This window comes from Micropterus salmoides, unplaced genomic scaffold (genome assembly GCF_014851395.1).
Source record: "Micropterus salmoides isolate LMB-PRFRI ecotype aquatic unplaced genomic scaffold, ASM1485139v1 Ms_hic_scaffold_15, whole genome shotgun sequence".
NCBI classification, from domain to species: Eukaryota; Metazoa; Chordata; class Actinopteri; order Centrarchiformes; family Centrarchidae; genus Micropterus; species Micropterus salmoides.
The window spans coordinates 14,933,119-14,946,975 of NW_024040596.1; the positions used below are offsets into that span (position 1 = coordinate 14,933,119).

The 13,857-nt window shown below is 40.5% G+C and overlaps 1 protein-coding gene across 1 annotated transcript; it reads right to left on the reverse strand.

Moving 5' to 3' along the window:
* Positions 1–1,731: 1,731 nt before the first annotated feature.
* Positions 1,732–12,835, reverse strand: chn1 (chimerin 1). The gene is made up of 7 exons (XM_038719824.1): positions 12,159–12,835; positions 10,536–10,620; positions 7,315–7,488; positions 5,708–5,785; positions 4,858–4,995; positions 3,941–4,046; positions 1,732–2,535 (listed from the first exon to the last, which is right to left on the reverse strand). Exons 1-7 carry the CDS (start codon positions 12,408–12,410, stop codon positions 2,364–2,366), a joined length of 1,005 nt encoding a protein of 334 aa, XP_038575752.1. The 5' UTR covers positions 12,411–12,835; the 3' UTR covers positions 1,732–2,363.
* Between the last annotated feature and the right edge of the window lie 1,022 nt (positions 12,836–13,857).

Here is a 13,857-nt window from a genome sequence, read left to right on the forward strand (position 1 = left end):
CCTGTTTTAGCTTCTTTGCATTGGCTTCCAGTAAAATCCAGAATAGAATTTAAAATCATTCTTCTTACCTACAAAGCTCTTAATGGTCAGGCACCATCTTATCTTAAAGAGCTCATAGTACCTTACTACCCCACCAGAGCACTGCGCTCCCAGAATGCAGGGTTACTTGTGGTTCCTAGAGTCTCCAAAAGTAGACTAGGAGCCAGAGTGTTCAGCTATCAAGCTCCTCTCCTGTGGAACCAGGTTCCAGTTTGGGTTCAGGAGGCAGACACCATCTCCACATTTAAGAGTAGGCTTAAGACTTTCCTCATTGTTAAAGCTTATAGTTAGGGCTGACTCAGGTGACTCCTGAACCATCCCTTAGTTATGCTGCTATAGGCCTGCCGGGGGATTTCCTATGATGCACTGGGCTCCTCTCTCCCTCTGTATGCAACCTCATCCCATTATTGCATGTTACTAACACAACTTCTCCCCTTTCTGGTAGTCTTGTGCTTTCTCGTTTCTCTCCTCTCTCCTCTTATCACTTCCTGCAGGTTTTCTGGCTCTGGAGCTGTGGAGTCTGTATCTGTGGTTGCGGGTCACCTGCTGCCCCCGTGTTCCTGCTCGGCACCCTCTGCTGCAACGACTATTGTTGCTAGTCTTATTGTTATTATTGTTATTATAATCATTAAGATTACGATTGTTATCATTAACACTGCTATAAATATCTGTACCGTTTTTCGTTTAGTCTGTAGCAACATCGCCTTTACTGTACCTCTGTGTGTATATTGTGTAGGCTGCCTCCCTCCCCTCTCTCTCTCCTTCCATCCCTCTCCTTTTCTCTCTCTCTCTCTCTCTCCTTCCATCCCTCTCCTTCTCTCTCTCTCTCTCTCTCTCTCTCTCTCTCTCTCCCCTTCACCCCAACTGGTCGAGGCAGATGGCCGCCCACCCTGAGCCATGGTTCTGCTCGAGGTTTCTGCCTCTTAAAAGGAAGTTTTTCCTTGCCTCTGTCGCCTAGTGCTTGCTCTTGGTGGGAACTGCTGGACTTCTGTAAATAGCATCATAGAGTACGGTCTAGACCTGCTCTCTTATGAAAAGCGCTGTGAGATAACTGTTGTTGTGATTTGGCGCTATATAAATAAAATCGAATTGAATTGCATTACATCTGCATCATTTGAGACGTCACAATCTCTGGGCAGAGCCTATGTGTAATGTTTTTTACCATTAAGAAACATTTGCTGTACAAAATATTGACACAAGCTGAATTAAAGATGCTATAATCAATATTAATATAGTAGATTTAACTACTATAGCCTCATTACCACTGTATAGTATGGCTCAGCTAGACTCAACTTGCTTTTGGTATCAGGTGTTTTTTTCGAATTCGTTTTCCACTGTAGATAGTGCCCCCATGATGTGCGAGATTCTTAGCGACGCTGTGTCAAAGTACCACAACCTTTTAGTATCGGCTCAGCCCACTTGGAACCTCGACTGAGGTGAAACCAAAAATGTACCAGGTCCTTGCAACATCTGAACAGTTCTAAGCGAGTCAAGCCATGTTGTACATATCTGCTGAGTCTATAAATAAACAGCTGTTTGCCCATATGAACTGTCAAGCTGTGATTACAGCTTGTTTCTGCTGCCTCCAAGTGGGCAAGAAAAATGTGTTAACGCAGGTTTAGCACACAATTTGTACAGTACAATTTGTGTTTTTTATGGCAATTCAGATGACTAGATATGTACTTAATTTGTCAGAGAAAGGTTTAATAAATTAAAGTGATCATGCACAAATTGGGTACAAAAACAGTACAGTAAAAAATTTAATTCACAACTAATGCTGTTTATAACACAATAATGATGTTAAGCTCAGGCAAATTCACCAGTGTGTACACATTAACAGGAAAGGCTCATTCAACTACTTCAGGTTACATAAAAACAGTTGAGGAGATAAAAAAATACAGCATCATAAAAATTACCCCAGGAACATCAGTAGCTTATTTTTACATCCAGCTATACAATGTTTCACAGAAAAAAACTGCACAGCAGGCAGCTGGGAACGTGGACTATAACTACCACAGAGCAGACAAAAGCAAAATCACAACGCTACACGATCTTAACACATGCTGGGTTACGACTACAAAGCAACATAAACCTCGCACCATGCATGCTGGTCTGTCAGCTTCTGAAAATCCCCCGACAAAAATGGGGAGATATAGAGTAAAGTTCATTGCCCACACCCAAAACAGGGGAGGACAGATGTTAGGTCAGAACTAGTCCGTTCCGAAAAAAATGTATCAATCAATGTAATACAAACAGTTATTCAAGTCTTTACACAAAAGAATGATTAGATGGCTGTTCTATAAAAGTCCTGAACTGATCTGTGTTTAAAAGAGCACATCTTCATTTTTAATGAGCACCTCCACCACCTGTCTCTGGTAGCGGATGTCATTGAGTGCTGTTATGGCGTCCAGGTTTGGTGCACGCATAAGGGTGGGTCCAAAAATGATGGCGAGGTTCTCTGCGTTCATCAGGTTGAATTTCTCATTCTGTGTCACCCTGGAAATATTTAGAAAAGTTAGAAACATGGACTGACTCTGGAAATAAAGTGAAAGAGTTTAAGGGACTGTATGAAAATTACTTGGGTGGGGAGGGGGGCTGAATGTTATGTTTTAGTTGCAGTGTTGGGCAAGCTACTTGGAAAATGTAGTGAGCTAAGCTACTAGCTATTCTAAATTAAATGAATCTTCACTACACAGAAGCTACCCCCCAGTGAAATGTAGCAAGCTAAGCTACAGCAATGTGGCAAAACTAGCTTAGTTACATCTAAGGTACTTTTAATTTTTTTATATTTTATAGTTAGGATATATATATATATACACACACACACTCATACACACAGTATAGGCCTAGTTTATATTGAACTAACTTCATTCCACAGTAGCAACAGAAGAAAGACTAAAAACCTGCTCCAAACAGTGTGTGTGTGCAAGAGAGAGCTAAATCAATATATATAAATCAATAATATAAAGTAACATAATTATCACATTATTAATTAATTATATATTTTTATTGTTTAAATGTGAATTTGTGCTCTGGCAACATTGCAACCTAAACAACCTAAACATTCATGGCAATGGGCGAGAAAGACAGAAAGAGAGAGAGAGAGAGATCTCATCTCATGAAAAGAAGTTTCTGCCACTACATATCAAAGTTTCCTCCTCACTAGAGGAAGAGCTGTCCAAGCTGGACCCTGATCCTTCTCATAAGAGGTGTTACAATAACTATTGTGGTGTATAACATATCACAATAGAAAGTGAACTCCATCACGCGTGTCTTTATTCCCCTGCAGCAAAGTCGCAGACATCAGCCCAAGGATTGGTACGAGATGTCACTGTCACAGGAAGTGCTTCTGCCAGCTACACATACAGGTCCGTGTGTGGTGGTGGCATCACTTACTAATCCTTCAGAAATGCTTGGGAAAATATAGCGTGTGACCAAGCTACCGCGCTACTTGGTCAATAAAAGAGCTTCGTTACTGAAAAGCTATTTGATTCAGAAAACAGTGACGCTAGTAACGGCACTACTTGTAGCGACGCTACTGCCCAACACTGTTTAGTTGTTAAAAAAAAGCAAGGCCCTTCCCAGTGTATTAAATATACCTCCCCAGTAATATTTTCTTTGGATCCTCCCCTTGACTAAGAGCAAAGCCCTCCCCACATTTCATAAGATGCATTTAATTTGTTTTTAAACATTTTTACACACACTGTAGTTCTGCTGTCTGTTACGATGCAGAATAAAGCGAAGGTGCTATCAGTTTGTGACAAATGACGTGGAGATAATGTTTAATTAATCCCAAAAAATTTTGACTTCTCTCCCTTCAGGAAAAAGAAAAAATACACAGTCATCCCCCTTTTCTAAAACCACACAGTTAGCTCTTGCAAAGTTCGACCGGATTGCTCACCTTTTTAAGTGTGCCATGAGGAACTTCAAAGTTTCGTTGTGTGATGGCGGCAGCAGAGCTAAAGCCTCGCGGAAAGCTTCCAGCTTCTTCTCTGGGTCTGTGAACTCTGAACAGAAACAGAAAGGATTTTAGAGTGGCCAGAACACACTCTCTGACCGCATAGGGCACAAACAGGAATCAATGTAGCTATTTCCTGTGGGGTAGTAAAAGCCATTAGTCCCTGAGAGGAAGTCTGGGGCAGCTTGAGCTGGCTAATTCAAATGGACTTTGTGAGTGTGTTCTTGACTGTATGGTTGTGTTTTGCAAATTAGAGGCACGACTGGAGTTGAATAATTATTCAGGACTTAGGGTCAGTGTTGAGGTTTGTAAGTAATTCTAAGAAGTCAGCTGTACATGGCTGCACATTCACAACTGTAACTGAGGAAAATTACCAATGAAAGTTTCCTTTTTCTCAATAATAACCATAAAATCTGTATAAGATACGTGTTGAAGAAAAGCAAAGGACTGTGGCTTTGCTGGCAGCAACCTATGCAGTTAAAAGAACATGCAACAAAGGGCAGTCCGATAAAACAACCCCACAAACTACAAACAAACTACAAACTATTATTTTTATATATATCTATATTTACAGGCTCAGTCTTGACAGAAATCAAACAAATTAGTATTTGTTGGAGGTTATCAAACAGGACTAAATCACATCACGGGTGTTTCTGTTATCCAACCTTTTAAGGTCAATACTACAGGTGACATCTGTCACTCACACATACCCATCAAAGCATTTTCCACACGAACCAAAGTGACCATGTGAACCAAAGGACATAAAGCTTAAGAGAGGATGCTTGCCATCTTTAACTGCAGCAAAATGCAACACGCTGAAACAGGTGTGTTTGTGACTAATATGTCTAGTTGTGACTTACTTGCAGCCTCGATGAACCTCGGGTAAGCATCATAGGAGATGACGGGAACAGGCAAATCCCTTAGGTACAGTTTCAGTGCGCCCGTGATGATATTGATGTCTTCATAGGCATTCCCTGAGATGTCTGTCTTCTCGCCATCTGTGAGGATGTACGATAGAGTAAAGGAGACAAGAAGAAGAGAAAGAGAGCTGGGGTAGGAGCTGACACCAGCACTTTCACACCACCGTGTGAATTGAGGAATAAAGTGATTGTGTTACTGTGGGTGTAAAAACTGAATCTTCTCTCGCTCTGTATTTTGCAAAGTAGCTGCTATCACCCGCCTGGCCTGTTTTATTCTGACGTTCCCTCAGTTATGCATTGCTTTCCAGAGAGGCCATGGCCTACTTGTGCTGGCAGACTGAACATCACAGTGCTGTGAGCTGGAATGACACTCTGTCATGGATGATCTCCCACATGCGGATCTGGCTAAGAGTTTAGCTCACTGCTGCAGGGTTTTTCTTACAGTTAAAATTCACACTGCACTGGGCCAAGACAGCACATTCTCACTGAGTCTACTACTGAATCCCAACACAGCGTAAGAGTTTTTTTTACAGCTATGTTTAAGGCAGTGAAAGTACATCCATGGTTTGTATCCCCTGAGGTCCCCCCTGTCTGTCCACACTGTGAAACCCTGCGTGAGAGGACATGTCAGGATAAGATCTGCACTCCCAGATGGACAGTAATCCTCCACAAATGTGCCACTTTCTCATTAATTTGAAATGTTGCGTGTGTGTTTATGTCTATCATCATGTTTTGAGCTGACAGAAATCTATAAATCAGTTACCACATGCAGAACTAAAGGCACGCATACCTTTGTCAAACGCCATCTTGACTTCTTCCACTGAATCACTGAATCCAGATATTCTGTAGAGGCCTTCAGACTTCAGTCCTTCAGGAACAAACATGGAATAAACAATCTTTCAGACATCGTCAGGGCTGTCATGAGTAATGTAGAAAAATTCACCAGCATATACTGCCTTGGGTAATTTAGGAAATGCCATTAGACACTCTTAAATATGCATAAGATATTAAGGATAAAATGTCCACAGTGTCACACAATTGAACAACATGGGCAGATGCAAATCGTTTTCTGCATCACCAGGCAAAATAATAAAGACATAAATCAAACTTAGCTATAGACATATATTAGAGGGCAGACAATGAGGGAGCAATCAGTTTCCTACATAGTTGAATGATTTAACTGAAATGCAATCAAATAAGGCAGCAGGAAACAGAGTAATGCATTCCTCATTATGCGTTTACAATTACTAGCACCCCCCCCCATTAAGTCAGTTAGTAATCAGACTTTTAACCCCTCAAACTAAGTCCTTCATATTGTAGATCACTTACTATAAAATTAGAGCAATTAGAGAAAGGCTGTTACCAACCAGCATTATAAAGACAGTAAAGAGGATCCACAGAGGTCATTTTAACTGGCATTTTAAAAGGATTGTTCGGGAAGACTTAAAACTGTATTCAGCATAATAGCTGAAAATGTTAATATGCATTTATTTAAGTAATTAAATTTAGTGTGATTTAATTTTAACCTGACCTGACACAAGCTTAATTGGCTGTCCTAGAATAATTACTAAATGTCTTTATGGAAGCAAAGGAAGGTGGAAAGGGTTTGGATCTTATAACACATGGAATATGTATTTTTGAAACTGAATACTTAATATTGAAATTTAAATTAATTAATCACTCAGTTCACGGCTTTGGAACACATAGTTTGAAAAACATCTATCTGAAGGGAATTGTATTCCACTTTTCACTATTTTAAAGAGGGTAATTTATTATTTTACATACTTCATCGATAGAAGATTTATGCGTCCAATATCCAAGTTATTCAGATTCATAGATAAACCACATTAAAAAAATTATAACATTCAGACCACCATGAATAATCATTTGAGTTCATCAGAGCTCTGTCATATCAGAAAAAGAAGTTTAGAAGATAGAAAGGAAATCAATCAATTGAAATCAATAATAATTATGTCAACATGGAAAAAACAGCAGGAATATTTTGAAAACTTGAAATGACCATCTAAAAATTCAGAGAAATCACTCCACATACATTTAGATATATTGATATTTCAATGACATGTATTCAGTAGTGACTAAAATTCACAGTTAGATATTCAGTTGCTTAGAAGAATTGAATTATTCTAGCAGTTCTTTGCTTCCATAATTCTTCCTAAATCCTTCAATGAAAAGCCTCCAATCAGTCAATTATTGTCAGCAGAGTCTAGTTTTATAGCTGTTAGGTCTTAAAATAAATCCATAAGTATTTCAATGAAACTGCATTCATCACATTTACATCTTGTGGGGAAAAAATCTTCTACTGAGCTACACATTTGAAACACACACACACACACACACACACACACACACACACACACACACACATCTTAAACTGACCTCTTGACTCAATCTCTCGTATGCACATGTCCACCACCATGGGTCGCGCTGTGTTATAAGCTTTCACCAGGGTTGTGAGGTCACAGCTGTAGACTTTACGGATGTGTCTCAGGTCTGGCTTGCAGTCATTGGGCACCAGAGAAGAGCACTGTTTATGGACGTTCAAACCACAATCTACAGAGAGAGACATACAGCAGGTTTAGATCATGAATATGACCAGCTTAAAAATAGATATAATAAATAAAGATGGTGTACTGTAGAATTCTTATTTGCACTATTTATCAACCAGAATACAAAATCGACAGATTTATTTCTTGTAGTCCAGTCCAGCCGAAATGTCCTCAAAAGTGGCGTGCTATTTATACGCCATTCCATGATATCACATTGTCCAGTCATTTTAACTCTGAACTGTGGACCAGTATGTAAATTCCCATTCAACATCAGGTTCATTTGGATGTGGTCGGCATGTGTTTTGGCTTGCAGAAGAGTGTTAATTCCCTTGATCAATATTTGCCCCCTAAATGTCACAAGACTACTGGAGAGCTCTCTCTCTCTCTCTCTCTCTCTCTCTCTCTCTCCCACACATGGTATTGGAGTCACCTTGAGCACTGTATAGATCCAAAGTCACCTCTAGAGGGTAATTTATTTAATAAAAACAGTCAAACAAAACAATGATACACAGGACATTAATTATATGAAATATTCTTTTTTAATTTGTATGAAACATTTCTTAGAAATTCAGAACAAAACAGGCAAAATTTATTTGATAATTAGTATGCGGAAATTCTGGTTTGGATGAGGGTTTTTTCTCTATGATATTAGACTTAGAATGACCCTCACTGGGTGTTCAAATAGCATATTAGTCACAATGATAGTGTAAGTATCCCACATCATGTTTTGTCTTCAGTCACAGCGAATGGGGCCTGAGGCACAGCTGTTTCAGGGCAGGATTCACCTTGTCGGGAACAGAGGAGCCTGTGGAGAGCAGATGCAGAGAACTGCAGCTCTGCTTTGTAACAGAGACACATGGAGGGAATTAGGCGAACAGTGAAAAACGCTGTGGCCCGGAGGAGGGATACTCAGTGCTGCTGCATGCTCTATTCTTTTCCAAAGCCAAGCTCACACACAATGGCAGCGGAAGCAGCAATTGAGGCGCTGCAGGCTACACTAGACCTAGTTTCCCAGATTAAAATGGGACAGCTCTTCAAGCTCTTAGATCTTTTGAGCTGTCTCCAAGTTCTAAAAGGTTTTCTTAGACAAATGCCATGTGCGTTTTGATTCCAAAAACATAAAAAATACAATTTTGACTCCTCAGAGGAATTGCTACTTTTTAATTGTAAAAAACATTTCTGAAAGCCTATGCTTCTGGAGGACCTCAGACAGTATTTATATTAATATGGGTCCCTGGAGAAATTCAAGCAGCCTGCATTTATAAGCATTGATGCAGAAATGTAATTACCTTAAGAGATTATTCTCTTAAGAATATGAGACAGGCAGTATAATAGAGGAGGGCCTGTCATCAGACACAACTCTGCTGAGATCCTGTTGTCCATGTGAGCATACTGATGGCCCTGAGTCCCAGGTGGGGCGGGTGAGGGTGAGGAAAGAGCCCGAGGGACGCCAGGAGTCTGGAGACAGGGGATGTTGCTTTCCTGCACTGTCAGCTCTGTCTCTGTTGCTATGGGGAGGAGGATGCAGCTCAGTTTTGGTTATTGGGCTCTGAGAAGAGGTTTAATGGTAGCTGGTTGCTAATTTCTAATGAGCACATTATTACCATGTCTACCAGCACAGTTACCAGTTGAAACTGGTTCCTTTCTGACTGGAACTTAAAACAAAAAGCACCATTCATATTTGTTAGATGTTTGGGTTTTTCTACCGAATACTTAAGTTAAATAGGGGTTGAGCTGCTTGACCTAGCTCTTTGGTTGAAACCGGTGAATTTTAATGTGTGTAGAAACAGAGCTCCTTCCCCACGCTCCCAGCTCTGCTCCTCATTAAAGAGACATGCCAGCTTTGTTTTCCTTCATGGGAATGATGGGATGAGGCTGGGGGGCGTACTCTGATGAGGAAATGTGGCACAACAAACACAAGCAGAGGCTGGCTTTCTGGCACTCAGCCAAAAACAGTTCACACACACAAAAAGAAAAGGGGGTGGGAGAACATTTTTTTTGGTATGCAAATGTAAGCATCACGTGAGACTTCGCTGCCCTAGATTCTGGTAGCTGTGGTCGAGTCTGAAGGAATGGCGATATAAGTGTTTATAAAGATTGGCTCCAAACATATGTGCATTTCTTTCAATTGTTGTTTCAAAATCAGGACATTAATAATTAACGTTAGAACTCCCACAGATGTATGTGACATACTTTGTTTCATCAATAAAACATCAAAGACACACATCAGACCCTATTATAGTACCATGCTCGGATGTGAAAAGAATTCTAACAGCTGCAGCGAAATAAAAACCTCTTCAGTTTTCTTTCTGACAAGAAAAGCGGAAAATATAACCATTTACCTCACAACAACAGCACTGAATGTGTGTATGTTGTATCTCTCACACAAAGTTAAGGAACCTTTTTTAACATGCTAACACTGTGGAGCACATATAGTGACAACATGCATTTAGAAAAATACAAAGAACCGATCTTTAACACATTCTCTTGCCAGCCGCTGTTGCGTGTTTAGTAGGTCACAATGCAGCAAATATTTATCCATTGAAATCATGGACGTGGAAACACAGATAGCCTTTGTTATTGAAATAATGACAACATGATGTGAAGGACAACCAAGCCCCAAGCTACAAAAAACAAATCTTGTCATTATTTCCAAAAAGAATAAAGAGCTATTTTGTGGAATGATCATTCAGCAGAGACAGAGCCGACACTCATTTTTCTGCTTGTTTGAACTGATTATGCCATTCACAAACCCAGTGAGGAAAAACGTTGGTTAAAAAATAAGGTTTTAACATTGTGTGAAGTATCTATTACATCATAGATATATCAACCTTATTTCACTCTATTGTACATTCCCTAATCCACAAACTACTGTTGGGATTTTAGATTAAAACTCAATAATCCAGCTTCAGCTCCAGATGCACTATAAACCAAGTAACCCATATACAGTAATGCTCACTTTGTACACCACGAATGTAACGAGAGAATGTTGTGAAGTGATAAAGCTGCTTATATAAGACTGTGTTAATGTAGCCTGAGAGCAAGATTTACCTGCACATTTGACCCCCTGAGCCATCAGTCCCCACATGAAGCTGGCACAGTGTTCACACCAGTGAGGCCCCCGAAAGGTATGGACCTGCAACAGAGAGGAGGACAGTGACAGATATTAGTGATGAAGTGCAATGACAAGACAGAGAGAGAGAACTGCGGGGAGTTGCATTCATTTACTCCATAGACACCCCATGCTCTTCTTTAGCCAGGAGACCTGTAGGTGCTGCCACCTTAAATGAGGCAGAGGAGGAGGATTGTCTGTGGGTGGAGGAGGATTGTTTTTCAAACAGACCCTCGGTGCAGCGATGACTCAGATCATGGCACAGTAGGATTTGACACTTTGCCAGATTGTCAGGGAAACTTTCTATGGAAACAGTAGAAGGCCACCTTGCTTGTGCAGGAAAGGGAGCCCCCATGCTGCACCAGGTAGCAACAGCCCAGCCAGTCAGGGAGGCCTCTGGGAGCAGAAACAAGCCACATTTCTCCCTGTTTTCCTTGCATTCATTCAGCAGCACAACACAACAGGCTAGCTGTTTTGGTAAAGAATTGCTAGTTTCTGTTGGGCATAGCACTGTGCAGGCGATTACTGTGTTAAAAATCACATCACCTAAGAAGTTTTCGACAGTTAGCCATCTTTAAATGCTTATCCAAAACACCTGGAGTGATGTCACTTTTCTTGTTTACAGAATCTTAGGTCAATAATTTAACTTCTAATCAATTGATGCTCTTGTCGACTTATGTGATCATTTAATTATTTTTTGTTTTGTCGGTGAAACGCACTGTATCATGCCCGTTTCTAGGCAAGGAAAATGTCTAAAGGCAAGGTGAATGTGTTTCACTTGGAGTAATTAATTAATTAATTTAAGAGGCTCGGAATGAAAATATATGAGTCAAACTGTAGTGTTGCTTTAGTCTCCAGATAATCACATTTAATCATTCAGAAAAGAAAAACATTTAGAAAATGTGTTTGGCTTTACCAGAAAGAAGGATAAACATAATAAATGTGGCCTTTAACTGCCCCAGTTCTTAATTTGGAAAGTTTGACATTTAAAGACTTATTTTAGAGCTCAGATGTTGTTACACTGGATTATTTATACATTAATACATTAAAGTCCTCTCTTCATTATGAATCCACTCAAATGATCCTTTATCCATTAGTTTTGGGGACTTTTAATACAGAAACTAAAATGATGAAATTCAACATTCAGCAATACAAGAGAACAAGGCAGCAGAAAGAGATTGTACACATCAGCAGTTTGAAAGCCTTGAAGGTACTACTTCACCTGCTGCTCTCCATCCCATTAACCAGTCAAACAAGGAGAGTGAGCCTCAGCCAAATAGGGATACACTCCTCCACTGTTTCCCCTCTCCATCGGCCTAATCTCTCCATCTGGTGCTCAAACTAACAGCAGTGGTCCACAGACCACCCAACAGATTTTCTTTTGATAAAGGCTCACTGGACAGACCAAAACAGCTCTGTTTTTCATCCGCTCTCCCCCCTCCTCCCATCTCTCACAAGGGAAGCAAGAGAAGCAGCCCTCTGGCCAAAAATGATGAAATTAAAGCTATGTTTCGGAAGATGCAGCAGCTGACAAGAGTTCTTTAAGTTGATTTGAGTCTCACCTTGAAGTTGTGGACTTTCTCAGATTTGGGTGTCCGCTCGCTCTCCTTCAGTGTGGCTCTGCGGACCAGTGAGGTGAGCTGTGAATAGGCGAATAGTTTAAGTGGCTGCCAGAAAGTGGCTGGAGGTTTCTGTGGCCCCATCCTCATCCCCAGAGCTGCCGCCAGAATATCCTCCTGATTGGCCTCTCGTTTGGCCTTTTGCACAAGGGACTTTTCTTCCTTGTGAACCTCGTAGGACTCTCTAGATGGCATTCTGGTGCTGCAGTCTCCCAAACTAGATGAAGGAACAAACCCAGTGTAAAAGTCCCCAAAAATTAAGGGTGAACCTCTTTGATGCTCAGAGGAAGTCTGTCTCAAATGACGTTACTTGCATTGTCCCAATTAAATAGAGACATCACATACAAGAAATTGCAAATTTAAATGAAAAAAAGAGTCTAGAAATCGTTTAAAAGAGTCCAACAGGGGAAAAAACGTGGTCCCTATTAAATCCTCTTGCAGCACTGACAGTAGATCAAGTGGAGCCTCTGTGATAGGAGTGCCAGGTTTTATACAAAAGAGGTGCAGCCCTGGGTGCTCATGTGGTTCTCTGGGAACGTGTATGCAGATGAGCTGAGTGGTCGCACTAATCCTCTCCTCCCTGTGCAGAGCTGATATTCTCCCTGGAACAGAGACAGCACACTGTTGTGTACGGATGCTGCCAGGGTGGGCAGAGCGAGGGGGAGGAGTACAGGGGCGGACCCTGTAGTAGTCACAGAAGATTAAATGGATCCCACCAGCCAATCACAGCATGAATACACCAGCTTTATAGTAGCCACTACCCCGCCCCCCACACAACCGTCTCCATCAGATATCCAAGCAGGGGAGCCGGGGATGAAATGAGAGTGGGATGATAATGAGCAATGAACGAGTCATGCATCAAGAGTGGGCTGCAGCCTGCAGAACTTGCGACAGCAGTGGCCAGTTAGAGAGGAGCTATTTTCAAAATCATGTTGCCACAGAAACTGGTCATGACTGGGACCACAAAGAGTAAAAACACAAAGCACCAAGCACGCAAGCAAAATATGAGATCATTGATATTAATACACACTTACACAAAGTGATGCTCTGGGTTTCAAACAAATAAAATTAATTTCATATTCAACATTAAGCATTTGAACTGAAAAAGCAAAACATTTTAAAGAATAAACAGATCTATAAAGCAACCCCTGAAAAATTATTATGTTTCTGTAACAATCCAACAATCCATCCACACAGTGATGAAACCGCTTTGAAATTTCCATATTGACATAGCTATTCACCAAAAACAGATTAAAATCACATGCCATTGTCTTCTTGTGTAGACTCGCCAATTTCATGTTTTGTTTTTATTAATGTCTTTTTATTTATTATTATTATAATGATATGACACACACTGAATTGCTTATGATTATATTGCTTTTGGTTATGAAATATGCTGTAGGTCCTTGCCTTACGAGTAAACATATAAACACTGAGCTATTATAAAATACATTTCATATAATAACATACAGTTTAATAATTTGTATTGCAAATCAATAACTGCTTCCAGCAATTTATTTCATCTTCTTACATCATGATAAAATGTCCAACAACATATGTCTGTAGCAGGCTTGTGATCTGGAAGCTGGGAGCCATTTCTTTCTTTGCAGTCTTTGTCTGAATGTTGATTTCCTTGAGGTTA